Source organism: Amphimedon queenslandica, unplaced genomic scaffold (genome assembly GCF_000090795.2).
Source record: "Amphimedon queenslandica unplaced genomic scaffold, v1.1 AMPQUscaffold_13495, whole genome shotgun sequence".
Classification (NCBI taxonomy): Eukaryota; Metazoa; Porifera; class Demospongiae; order Haplosclerida; family Niphatidae; genus Amphimedon; species Amphimedon queenslandica.
In genome coordinates, this window is record NW_003546269.1 from 282,778 (window position 1) to 295,655 (window position 12,878).

The 12,878-nt window shown below is 36.7% G+C and overlaps 1 protein-coding gene across 1 annotated transcript in view; it reads left to right on the forward strand.

Annotated features, from left to right (window-relative positions):
* The window catches only part of LOC100635388 (CAD protein-like), a 33,036-nt gene that overhangs the window by 480 nt on the left and 19,678 nt on the right, over positions 1 to 12,878 (forward strand). Inside the window, exons 3-29 of the mRNA XM_019993455.1 lie at positions 44 to 194; positions 240 to 391; positions 456 to 600; positions 732 to 918; positions 971 to 1,379; positions 1,530 to 1,598; positions 1,663 to 1,794; positions 1,919 to 2,152; positions 2,203 to 2,343; positions 3,387 to 3,467; positions 3,528 to 3,716; positions 3,866 to 4,054; positions 4,147 to 4,241; positions 4,297 to 4,384; positions 4,436 to 4,603; positions 4,730 to 4,955; positions 5,222 to 5,340; positions 5,406 to 5,585; positions 5,810 to 5,932; positions 6,044 to 6,110; positions 6,176 to 6,291; positions 6,371 to 6,446; positions 6,499 to 6,612; positions 6,725 to 6,924; positions 7,076 to 7,258; positions 7,336 to 7,440; positions 7,602 to 7,738. Of these exons, the coding sequence (XP_019849014.1) occupies positions 44 to 194; positions 240 to 391; positions 456 to 600; positions 732 to 918; positions 971 to 1,379; positions 1,530 to 1,598; positions 1,663 to 1,794; positions 1,919 to 2,152; positions 2,203 to 2,343; positions 3,387 to 3,467; positions 3,528 to 3,716; positions 3,866 to 4,054; positions 4,147 to 4,241; positions 4,297 to 4,384; positions 4,436 to 4,603; positions 4,730 to 4,955; positions 5,222 to 5,340; positions 5,406 to 5,585; positions 5,810 to 5,932; positions 6,044 to 6,110; positions 6,176 to 6,291; positions 6,371 to 6,446; positions 6,499 to 6,612; positions 6,725 to 6,924; positions 7,076 to 7,258; positions 7,336 to 7,440; positions 7,602 to 7,738 (4,076 nt within the window). The remainder of the gene's footprint in view (positions 1 to 43; positions 195 to 239; positions 392 to 455; positions 601 to 731; positions 919 to 970; positions 1,380 to 1,529; positions 1,599 to 1,662; positions 1,795 to 1,918; positions 2,153 to 2,202; positions 2,344 to 3,386; positions 3,468 to 3,527; positions 3,717 to 3,865; positions 4,055 to 4,146; positions 4,242 to 4,296; positions 4,385 to 4,435; positions 4,604 to 4,729; positions 4,956 to 5,221; positions 5,341 to 5,405; positions 5,586 to 5,809; positions 5,933 to 6,043; positions 6,111 to 6,175; positions 6,292 to 6,370; positions 6,447 to 6,498; positions 6,613 to 6,724; positions 6,925 to 7,075; positions 7,259 to 7,335; positions 7,441 to 7,601; positions 7,739 to 12,878) is intronic.

The window sequence follows — 12,878 nt, forward strand, 5'->3', positions numbered from 1 at the left end:
ATATTAGCTAATTAAATATTTATTAGTTGTTAATTAATTATAGGACGAGCACGGATTATTAAAAACATTCGAATCTTACATGATACATGCAAGTGCACTGATAGTCGGTGACTACACTGAGCAGTACAGTCACTGGGAGGCAGAGCTTTCTTTGGGGGAGTGGCTCAAGCAAGAAAACATTCCAGGGATTTATGGTACATAAACTACATATGTACATGTTGACCTTTGACCTTTTACAGGTGTTGATACTCGCTCCTTGACACAGAAGATAAGGGAGCATGGTACCATGATGGGATATGTGGTGGGCATTAGCGAGGGGAACGGGTTCGCTGAGGGGGAGAAATTTGAAGATCCCAACAAAAGAAATTTAGTAAAAGAAGTTTCAATTGAGGTACAGTGAAGAATTAATGTGTAAATTTTATTTCTCCTCTCTCCCTTTCTCTTTTCCTTTACAGTCTCCTGTTACATATAATCCTGGTTCTAATAGATTACGCATCCTTGCGGTCGATGTTGGTATCAAGTATAATCAAATTAGGTGCTTGGTATCTCGTGGGGCGAGCGTAACTGTCGTACCCTGGGATTATAACTTTAATGATGACGGTATGAAAAATGAATATTATTACTTGTAAATGTACAATGTATTTGAATCAAGTTAAAGGAGCTTCATTATGATGCTAGAAAACCCCACCAGATAGTAATACTTGTGTATCATTTTAATTTTTTTCTTTTAGACTTTGATGGTCTTTTTCTTAGCAATGGTCCTGGGAACCCTAGGATGTGTTCCGAGACTATTAAAAATCTCCAGACCCTACTAAGAAAACCAGCTCCCCCTGGGGGCCACAGAGTACCAGTGTTTGGTATATGTTTAGGGCATCAGCTTCTCTCACTAGCAGCTGGAACAACCTCTTACAAAATGAAGTGAATAATAATACACATCTTAAATTGAATGCTGTATTCCTTCCTTTTAAAGGTATGGTAACCGTGGTCACAATCTTCCCTGCATTCACCCACCCTCCGGTCGCTGCTTTATCACGACACAGAATCATGGATTCGCCGTCACCGATAGCAACCTACCTCCTGATTGGTCGATACTTTTCACTAATGCTAATGATAATTCTAACGAAGGTCTCGTCCACAAGAGGGATCCTTACTTCAGTGTTCAGTTTCATCCGGAGCATATGGGAGGACCAAGGGATCTGGAGGGTCTCTTTGACGTGTTTCTTGATGCTTGTAAGGAGAGGAAGAACAGACAGGGTGGAGTCCCACTCCGTGAGAAACTGGACGAGTTTCTTGGGTCACTAGGAAACTCTCCATTAGGCGGGTCAGTACCTAACGGAGTACCAGCACCAATAAGAATGACTAGGGACAATCTGAAGAAAGTGAGTGGGTGATCCTTAGCATTATACATGTACATGTACAATGTATGTATTGTAATGTATGTGTAGTATAAGTATAAGTATATATATGTAATATTATGTACTGTACTATGTGCATGATGTTCTACATTTTCATGTACATGTATTCTGTAGGTCCTGATATTGGGATCTGGTGGTTTATCAATTGGTCAAGCTGGAGAATTTGACTATTCTGGATCTCAAGTAATAGCATTATAATGTACATGTACATGTGCATGTATTTTCTCTCTCTCTCTCTCTTCTTTAGGCTATAAAGGCACTGAGAGAGGAAGGGATCAGAAGTGTGTTGATTAATCCGAACATCGCTACCGTTCAGACATCTAAAGGACTCGCTGATAAAGTTTATTTTTTACCAATCACTCCAGATTATGTTACTCAGGTAAGATGCATTGTATCATTATGATTATAATAGTTATTAATATGATACTATTGTTAATCAATTTTAAATCAAATCAGTGTTAGTATCAGTATCAGTGTTAGAATCAGTATCAATTTTAATACAGGTAATTCGTAATGAGAGGCCTGATGGTATACTGCTTTCATTCGGTGGTCAAACAGCTCTCAATTGTGGAGTTAAACTAGAAAAAGCCGGAGTATTATCTCAATACAACATTAAAGTATTAGGTACTCCAGCTAAAGCAGTAGAGCTGACTGAAGACAGACAGTTATTTGCGGAAGAGCTCAAGAAGATTAATGAACCAGTAGCGCCCAGCAGAGCTGCTTATTCAGTGCAGGAGGTATGATCACGTGATGGTCATGTGATAGTGTCATGTGATGTGTGTAATAGGCTGTTAAAGCTGGAGAGGTTTTGGGTTATCCTGTACTAGTGAGAGCTGCTTATGCTCTGGGTGGGTTGGGATCTGGGTTTGCTTCTAACGTACAAGAACTGGAGACTTTGGTGTCCGCAGCCTTCGCACATACTAGCCAGGTAAGGATTGTTTATACAATTATTGAAAATAAAAAAGTCCATTAACAGAATTGTTTTTAATGCTCATAATTTTAAAGCCAATTTTTTTGGGAAATTCCATGTGCTATAGCCTTTGCTTTTTTCCCTAAAAATTAATTGGCTTGTTTTTAAATTGCTCATAACTCGAAAAATATTTGTCCAAAACAAGCTCAAACTTGCTATATAGCATAAGTACATCAATATGTATCAGAAAATGTAATAAAAATTTGGGGTGATTTTGGAGCCATTTTTTTGAAAAAAACCATGGGCTATAATACAGGGATTTTTTCAGATTTTGTCTCGTTTTTTAAAGTGGCCGTAACTCAAAAAATTGAAGTCGGAATCAGCTCAAACTTTCTACACAGCATAAGTACATCAATATGTATCAGAAAATGTAATAAAAATTGAAGGTGATTTTTTTAGCCATTTTTTGGAAAAAAAACCCTGGGCTATAGTACAGGGATTTTTTCAGATTTTGGCTCATTTTTTAAAACGGCCGTAACTTGAAAAATTGAAGTCGGAATCAGCTCAAACTTTCTACACAGCATAAGTACATCAATATGTATAAGAAAATATAGTAAAAATTGGAGGTGATTTTTTGGCCATTTTTCGGAAAAAACCATGGGCTATATATAGTACAGGGATTTTTTCAGATTTTGGCCTATTTTTTAAAATGGCCGTAACTTGAAAAATTGAAGTCGGAATCAGCTCAAACTTTCTACACAGCATAAGGACATCAATATGTATCAGAAAATGTAATAAAAATTAGGGGTAATTTTGGAGCCATTTTTTGGAAAAAACCATGGGCTATAGTACAGGGATTTTTTTCAGATTTTGGCCTATTTTTTAAAATGGCCGTAACTTGAAAAATTGAAGTCGGAATCAGCTCAAACCTTCTATACAGCATAAGGACATCAATATGTATCAGAAAATGTAATAAAAATTGGGGGGTGATTTTTTGGCCATTTTTTGGAAAAAAACCATACATGTATACATAGAAATCACATTTCCTCATATCTCGTCAGGTTCTCATTGATAAGAGTCTGAAGGGATGGAAAGAAGTCGAGTATGAAGTCGTTAGAGATGCATATGATAACTGCATCACCGTAAGACACAACTAAATTTTTTAAAAATATTTTAATATTTAAAAAAATTATATCTTCTAGGTATGCAATATGGAGAATCTAGATCCCCTTGGTATCCATACAGGTGAGTCCATTGTGGTTGCTCCATCTCAGACGCTGACCAATAACGAGTATAACCTATTGAGATCCGTTGCCATTAAAACCGTACGTCACCTTGGGGTCATCGGAGAATGCAACATACAATATGCCCTGAGTCCCGACTCTAGACAGGTAAGGACACACCCACTATAAGACACACCCATTTATACATTACATGTACATCTATTTTTCATTAAAATATATGTAAAACCTTTATTTCTAAATTTTATTTTTATTATATTATTTATTATTTTGTGATTGGTTTTTTTCTCTCTCTCTAGTATTACATCATTGAGGTGAATGCTCGTCTCTCCCGTAGCTCTGCCCTTGCTTCAAAGGCCACTGGGTATCCCCTCGCTTACGTTGCTGCTAAACTAGCACTGGGACGCCCCCTGCCGGAACTAAGGAACTCAGTTACCACAGCAACTACGGCTTGTTTTGAACCATCCCTGGATTATGTCGTTGTGAAAGTAAGTGCTCGGATACATGTATTGCCTACATGTTATGTTTTTGGTGCTTTTTCGATTAGCTGGTGTTTTCACTGTTTTTGTTATTGTTATAGATACCGCGTTGGGATCTTTCCAAGTTTACCCACGTCAGCACTGAGATTGGTAGCAGCATGAAGAGCGTTGGAGAAGTTATGGCAGTTGGAAGAAAGTGAGCTCAGATTGTAAGATGTTTAAATTATTTTATGATTATTATTATTTTTAAGATTTGAGGAGGCACTGCAGAAAGCACTAAGAATGGTCAATGAGTCTTGCCTTGGATTTGATCCTAAATTCTTACAACTTAGAAAAGAAGTAAATCTTTATTATTTTATTATCATTTATTATTAATTATATTTGTCACAGGATCTCAATCATCCGACTGACAAGCGTATTTTTACAGTAGCAGCTGCACTGGACTCTGGTTATTCCATTGACGAGTTATACCAGTTAACACGAATTGACAAATGGTTCCTTTACAAAATGAAGAATATCATTGACTGTAACAACATGCTAGGAAAACACGATCAACAGGTATAGGCAGTAATAAAGAAAGCCAAGAACTACACGTAACTTAAAGTTATTGCTTTGCTTGCTTAGGTTTACCCCTTAATTTTTACCTCCATTTAGTTATTGTTTTATTAATTTTTTATTTTCCAGACGCTCAATAAAGAAATGCTATTATATTCAAAGCAGCTGGGTTTTTCCGACCGTCAGATTGCTCGTTCTATAAATTCAACAGAGCTAGCCATCAGAGGACTCCGTAAATCTCTCTCGGTCACTCCCTCCATCAAACAAATAGACACAGTTGCTGCTGAGTACCCCGCCCACACTAATTACCTATACTTGACTTATAATGGGGAAACGAATGATCTGGACTTTCCTGGTTAGTAGCACCTGTAAAATCCACATTTATTATCATGTACTAATTTTAGCAAATTTAGCAAGAGATTTTAAAAGATACTATGCATAAATTATTAGCATCATTAATAGTTAAAGAATTATACCAACATTATTAAAAGTTTCCCACCCAATGTTTAATAAAAAACCACCACAATTGGCACATGTGTACGTTTTATGTGCTATTAAAATGGGCTTCATTATACTGTATTTATATTATGATGTGTTATTTTATACATGCATTATGTGTAGGTGGGGCTATCATGGTACTTGGGTCTGGAGTGTACAGGATTGGTAGTTCAGTTGAGTTTGATTCTTGTGCTGTGGGTTGCATCAGAGAATTAAGAAAACTGGGAAAGAAGACAATAATGGTAATAACAATAAGATAACAGCATCATACACTAATAAATTATTAATATTATCTATGCCTGTTCAGGTTAATTACAACCCAGAGACAGTCAGTACTGATTACGATGAGTGTGAGAGGTTGTATTTTGATGAGCTCTCTTTTGAGACAGTGATGGACATATATGATCTTGAGCAGCCTGAAGGACTCATTTTATCAATGGGAGGACAGCTACCTAATAATATAGCAATGCCTCTATACCACCAGAAGGTACATACTATCTATTGTTGTCAGGGTTTCCCACAGGATTTTTGCATATTAGTACTGTAGCTTCTTGTCAGTGAATTTTTGATTCTCAAAAACTTGGTCAAAGTCCCTATGTACTGTATTGTAGTACTGTCAGCTCATGAAGCATGCTTTGTGGGAAACCCTGCTTGTATCGTCATGTGATACATGTACGTGTTTATATCATGTGATTGTCATGTGGTTTGTAGGTTAGGATATTAGGCACGTCCCCAGAGATGATAGACAGTGCAGAGAACCGGTACAAGTTCTCACGTTTACTTGACACAATCGGAGTACAACAACCTCGCTGGAAAGAACTAACACAGATTGAAGTAAGGAACATTAAATTCCTAGATCACAGATGAAATTGTTACCTTTAAAGTTCAATGTATATGTATATGTACTTATATTTTTTATTCTTTTTTTCTCTTTCTTTCTCTTAGTCTGCTAATGAGTTTTGTGAGTCAGTTGGTTATCCTTGTCTTGTACGCCCAAGCTATGTCCTCAGTGGTAAGCACATGATAGTCACGTGATTGTCAGGTGAGTGTCACATGATTGTTGTTGATGTTGATTAGGTGCTGCTATGAATGTTGCTTATTCCAATCACGACCTCAAGTTGTACTTGAATGATGCAGTAGCTGTCTCTAAGGATCACCCTGTAGTTATTTCCAAGTATATTCAAGATGCCAAGGTATAAATAATACACATGTACATGTACGAAATATTTTTTATAAAGGTACATGTAATTTTTATTATAATTTTATTTATAGGAAATTGATGTTGATTCTGTTGCCTGTGATGGTGTCATTGTTGCTATGGCAATTAGTGAACATGTAGAGAATGCCGGTATGCTATTGTACATGTACATGTACATGTATTTATATTTTGGTTTCTCCAGGTGTGCATTCGGGTGATGCCACGTTAGTATTACCAGCACAGGATCTTAATAAAGAGACAGTCCATAAGATCAGATCTATAACCGAGTCCATAGCAAGAGCTTTATCAGTATCAGGCAAGTGTTATTACTTATAATATACTTGAACCTTTTTTCTCTTTTCGTCTCTCTCTCTCTCTCTTTCTCCTCTCTCTTTCTCTCCTCCTCTCCTCTCTCTCTCCCTCTACAGGTCCATTCAATATCCAGTTGATAGCTAAGGACAATCAGTTGAAGGTTATAGAGTGTAACCTCAGGGTCTCTCGCTCTTTCCCTTTTGTCTCCAAGACGCTTGACGTCGACTTTGTCTCTTTGGCAACACAGGTGATCATTGGTCAGAAAGTCAAACCTGTCTCGATCAATTTTAAGAACCTTGGGAGAGTTGGAGTCAAGGTAGGAGTCACTATTGTACATATACATGCATGAGTGAAGGGTCTTAATAGTATCATACTGTAATTATCAGTAATGCTTTTAATGCTGATATCAAAAACTGGCAGAATTAAAATTAAAAGTGGATTTAAGCTGTACGTGTACATCTTTGCAGGTGCCTCAGTTTTCGTTCTCTCGTTTGGCTGGTGCTGATGTGAAGCTAGGAGTGGAGATGGCCAGTACTGGTGAAGTGGCTTGTTTTGGTGAGGACAGATATGAAGCATACATCAAGGCAATACTAAGCACTGGGTTTATACTGCCAGAGAAGACAGTACTACTGTCTATTGGGAGCTACAAGGTAATGAGAGGGAGAAATGGAAGAATGTGAGAAAATATGTTTGGATTTTTTTATGATTAATATTTGTTCTTTTACAGCACAAATCTGAGCTATTGGAGTCAGTGAAATTACTAAATGAAATGAATTATACATTGTATGCTTCTTTGGGTACAGCTGACTTTTATTCAGCGCATGGAGTTGAGGTACTTGTGTATGTTTAAATGGATATTTATTCACAGAAGTACATGTGCATTTACATTATTTTTATGTACATATACATGTAAATATTGGTGCTTGTAAATTTGTCAATTTTGCTCAGGAGAAGTTTCTTTTTTTAAGTTTAATCATCTCTTCTCTCTTGTAGACTAAGGCAATTGATTGGCCGTTTGGTGAAAATGGCTCGTCAGGTTTAAAGTCGAATCGTCAGTTGATGAGTATTTCTGATTATCTCTCCCAGCGTAAAATACACCTGGTCATTAACCTACCATTGAGACAACACAAGTAAGAAAAGGAGGGAGAGATAGAGATAGGTTTGGATATACAATGTACATGTATTTGCGGCTGCTTATTTTGCGATTTTTCCACGCCCAGCAATTACCATAGCCATATGGTATTTAATTTTTATTCTTTATTGTTGCAATAATAAGCACCTGCAAGTATAACCCAACCTACGGTATATGTATTGATTCTCAAGTAGGTTTAGTATAGTAGCTAATTTATTCAATGCGCAATTGATCGTAATCTAAAAAAATATTACACATCACTTCTTCACTTTTTGTACATGTATTTGTATCCATGTACATGTATTTATGTTTGGATAACAAAGATACAATACTATCAAATAAAGGATTGCTAGGTTCAATTTATTGTTGTTAATTTATAGTTACAATAACTTCCCATGCATTAATGAGTGTATAGACACACTTTTATGAAATCAAATTGTAAAAATTACTCCATTAGTGATAGTTATTGTAAGCATAGTCAATCAACCCACAGTCATCTTGAGACTAGATTATCATTCACTTATCAAGCAATGGAAGCACAGCAGAGTCAAGTTTATGAGGATCTAAACTGTGACACTATCAACAAGGATCATAATGTATATGAGCTGTGTCAAGTGCCAGCTACCAAAGAAAGGAGAGCTGAAGAACCTACTGAACCTAGGAATATAAAGAAGAAGAACAACAAGGAATTAACATGGAATAAACCAATCGTTATTATCATCATTGTATTACTGTCACTGGTAGTAATACTACAGGTTGGTATCCTTTACTTGCTACTAGCTCAAATGTCTACAAGAGATACACCATGTACATGTACTACTGGAGCTACTACTGCTAACAATCAATATCCTAATTTCACTCAATGGGCTAATGATATAGTTAATAAAGTCAACCAGAGCCTTCCTGACTCCAATGAATGGGCTAATGGTGTATCACAAAATATCCTTCAACTATTTCAGAACAATACCAACTTCACTGAACTTGATGAACAAATCTTACAAACTACAAGAGATTCTGCACAAAAGCTCATTAACATTGTCAATACTCTCTCTAATATACAAGACACCAGTACCTCTACTGCTGGAGTGGTGGATGATACATTTTTGTTCATTAGATCTAGACACCTTTCACAGTTGTATAACTCATCATTTGGTTTTCTAACATCATGCAAACAAATAAAGGCCCTATTACCTACCAGTCCATCAGGCTACTATACATTAGCATCAGCTAATGGATCATCATATACTGCTTACTGTAATATGGAGGAGTTGTGTGGTTCAGGAGGAGGATGGACAAGACTAGCATATCTGGATATGAGTGACTCTACAGAGAACTGTCCTTCTGGGTTTAGACTGTACCAGTCAGGAGGAGTTAGAGCTTGTGGTAGAGCAACATCAAGTGGAGGCAGTTGTGTATCAGTTCAGTTCCCATCTAATGGTATCAGTTATTCTCAAGTGTGTGGTAGAGTAACTGGATATCAATATGGACTGCCTGATGCCATTAATGTTCCTATTTCTACTTATCGTACTAATATCAATTCTTATTATGTTGATGGTGTTAGTATCACTCGTGGGTCTCCTCGTCAACATGTCTGGACACTAATGGCTGGTTTTAGTGATTCATTGTCTTCATCATATTCATGTCCATGTAATACTGGTAGTACAGTGTCAGTGCAGTCTTATATTGGTAGTGACTACTTCTGTGAATCAGGGATTACTGGTAGCACTATATATCATACTCTATACACATCTGATCCACTCTGGGATGGTCAAGCTTGTCTTTCTGTTGCATCACCTTGTTGTAATGTTCCTGGTATCCCATGGTTTCACAGAGACTATGGTAACACTACCACAACTGACTATATTGAGTTGAGGGTGTGTGCTGATGAGAGAACTTCTTGGGAAGACACTCCTGTTAGCTATTATGAGATTTACATTAAGTAGTGAAGTGTGTGTGTTTAAGTGTGTCATTGGCTTATTTTTGTTTGGTAGTTTCTTATTTTTATTCGTAGTTCGATTTTTACTTGGTTTGATGTTATTAGTGATATTCTTAGTATGAAATAGTTTTAATTTTTAGGTTTAGTAAAGTAGCTAATTTATTCAATGCGCAATTGACCGTAATCTAAAAAAATATTACACATCGCTTCTTCACTTTTTGTACATGTATTTGTATCCATGTACATGTATTTATGTTTGGATGACAAAGATTGCTAGGTTCAATTTATTGTTGTTAATTTATAGCTAAAATAACTTCCCATGCATTAATAAGTGTATAGACACACTTTATCAAATCAAGTTGTAAAAATCACCCCATTAGTGATAGTTATTGTAAGCATAGTCAATCAACCCACAGTCATCAAGAGACTAGATCATCATTTACTTATCGAGCTATGGAAGGAGAGCAGAGTCAAGTTTATCAGGATCTAAACCGTGACACTATCAACAAGGATCATAATGTATATGAATTGTGTCGAGTTTCAGCTACTGACGAAAGGAAAGCTGAACAACCTAAGAATATGAAGAAAAGGAAGGACAAGGAGCCAAAAACATGGAATAAACCAATCATCGACACAGTATTACTGTCAGTGATAGTGATACTACTGGTGGTCATCCTTTGCTTGCTACTGGTTCATATTATGTCCACAAGAGATGCAGCATGTACTACTGGAGCTACTACTGAAGCTACTGCTGGTAACAATGAAGATCCTAACTTCGCTCAATGGGCTAATGATATAGTCAATAAAGTCAACAGCAATGTAACAGGGAGCCTTCCTGACTTCAATGAATGGGCTAATGGTGTATCACGAAATACCCTTCAACTATTTCAGAACAATACCAACTTCACTGAACTTGATGAACAAATCTTACAAACTACAAGAGATTCTGCACAAAAGCTCATTAACATTGTTAATACTCTCTCTAATATACAAGACACCAGTACCTCTACTGCTGGAGTGGTTGATGATACATTAATAGCCGTTGTTCAGCTTTTATTGTTACATAATTCATCATTTAATTTTTTAGCATCTTGCCAGCAGATCAAAAAACTATTACCTATCAGTCCATCAGGTTATTATGCATTAGCATCAGCTAATGGATCAGCATATACTGCTTACTGTAATATGGAGGAGTTGTGTGGTTCAGGAGGAGGATGGACAAGACTAGCATATCTGGATATGAGTGACTCTACAGTGAACTGTCCTTCTGGGTTTAGACTGTACCAGTCAGGAGAAGTTAGAGCTTGTGGTAGAGCAACATCGAGTGGAGGCAGTTGTGTATCAGTTCAGTTCCCATCTAATGGTATCAGTTATTCTCAGGTGTGTGGTAGAGTAACTGGATATCAATATGGTTCACCTGATGCAGTACATGAGGATTCTAATCACAATAATTTGAATGCTGATTATGTTGATGGTGTTAGTATCACTCGTGGGTCTCCTCGTCAGCATGTCTGGACACTAATGGCTGGGTTTAGTGATTTACATTCTAATTCATGTCCATGTAGTACTGGTAGTACATTATCAGTGCAGTCTTTTATTGGTAATTGCTACTTCTGTGAATCAGGGAATAGTGGTATTGGTACAACAAATATTCTCTACACATCTGATCCACTCTGGGATGGTCAAGGTTGTCGATCTGTTGCATCACCTTGTTGTAATGTTCCTGGTATCCCATGGTTTCACAGAGACTATGGTAGCACTACCACTACTGACTATATTGAGTTGAGGGTGTGTGGAGATGAGGGAACTAATAATGAAGATGTTCCTGTTAGCTATTATGAGATTTACATTAAGTAGTGATGTGTGTGTGCGTGTGTGTGTGTCAATGGCTTATTTTGACTTTGTAGTTTATAGTTTTATTTGTTTTAATATTCTTAGTGTTATTCTTATTTTTAGATTGTTTTAACTTCTTGCTGCTAGAAAGCTCAAAACTTTCCCTTTTTAAGCTTCCATTTTGCTTACTTTTCTCCCACCCACTTTACTTATGACATGTGGGCCTGTTGGTTGCACTCACCATGCAATTGTAGCAAATCCAATAAGTGGCTAAAATGCAACAAAAGTGATACTAAGATAAAATTGAATCACAATGAATGAAACTGAATAATGATGCAGCACATCAGTTATTAACAAAGTGTCTTCTTTGTTTCATTACCATACCCCATTCTTGCACCATACAGTTTTCATTTTTGTAGAACAAAAGGAACAAATTTTGACCAGACAAACTGCAATAGGGTACAATTTTTATGCTATTATCTGTTCCTTCATTTCATTTTAAATTCTTTGTGATGAAATAGTAATAATGTAGTTCAAATGCATTGCCAAGTCCAGCATAGTATATTGCAGGGAAGTACTCATTCTCCTAAAGTAACGTGAGACAGTAAATGGCTACTGGAATGAGACAAAAATGATACTAAAATGAAATTAAAATTAATAATGACAAAGCACAATAATGACCAATATTTTATCCACATACTTGTACATGTAATATTTTTGGCCTCGCCTACGCGAGGTATAGGTAGTTGTTGTGTGTGTCTGTCATTCATTCATTCTGTACAAGCGAATTTTGTCTTTAATAAACTATAACTTTAGCATAGCATGTTCTAAGCTCCTAGATCTTTCTTTTTTTCGTGGAAAAGTCTTGCTTAACTGTTTTGTTTTGCTCAAATATCAGCGCTAGGTACAAGAAGCTTCAAAGTCAGAAAATCGAGTATTTGAGTCAAGTTCCATTGTTTTGGCACTCTAGAGATAGCTGGTAGCATTTTCCAGTAGATAAGAACATGGCCTTCAAAAGATATGAATAGATTTCTTTAAATCTTACTTGGTGAAGAGTTACAGTTGTCCTGGTTCTTGTTTGTGAAGCGCTGGAGCGACAACCTAGTGGGCTATAGGTACTAAAGTACCTATACTATCTCAAATACATGAAGGCAACAACTTTCTGTCAGCAAGTTTATCATATATTGCTGATTAGTAAAGAAAAAGTTAAGCTTCTTTCTCACATGGTCTTCTTGCTGCCATCATTGCAGTTGATGATGCAATGCCACACCTTTTAATCTTCATGCATGGGAGGGGCTGGAGCTGCTTGCATGTATGTGCTGCAGTGCTGCTACTTCTGCAGATATTCAAGAGCAAGTGCATGCAACTG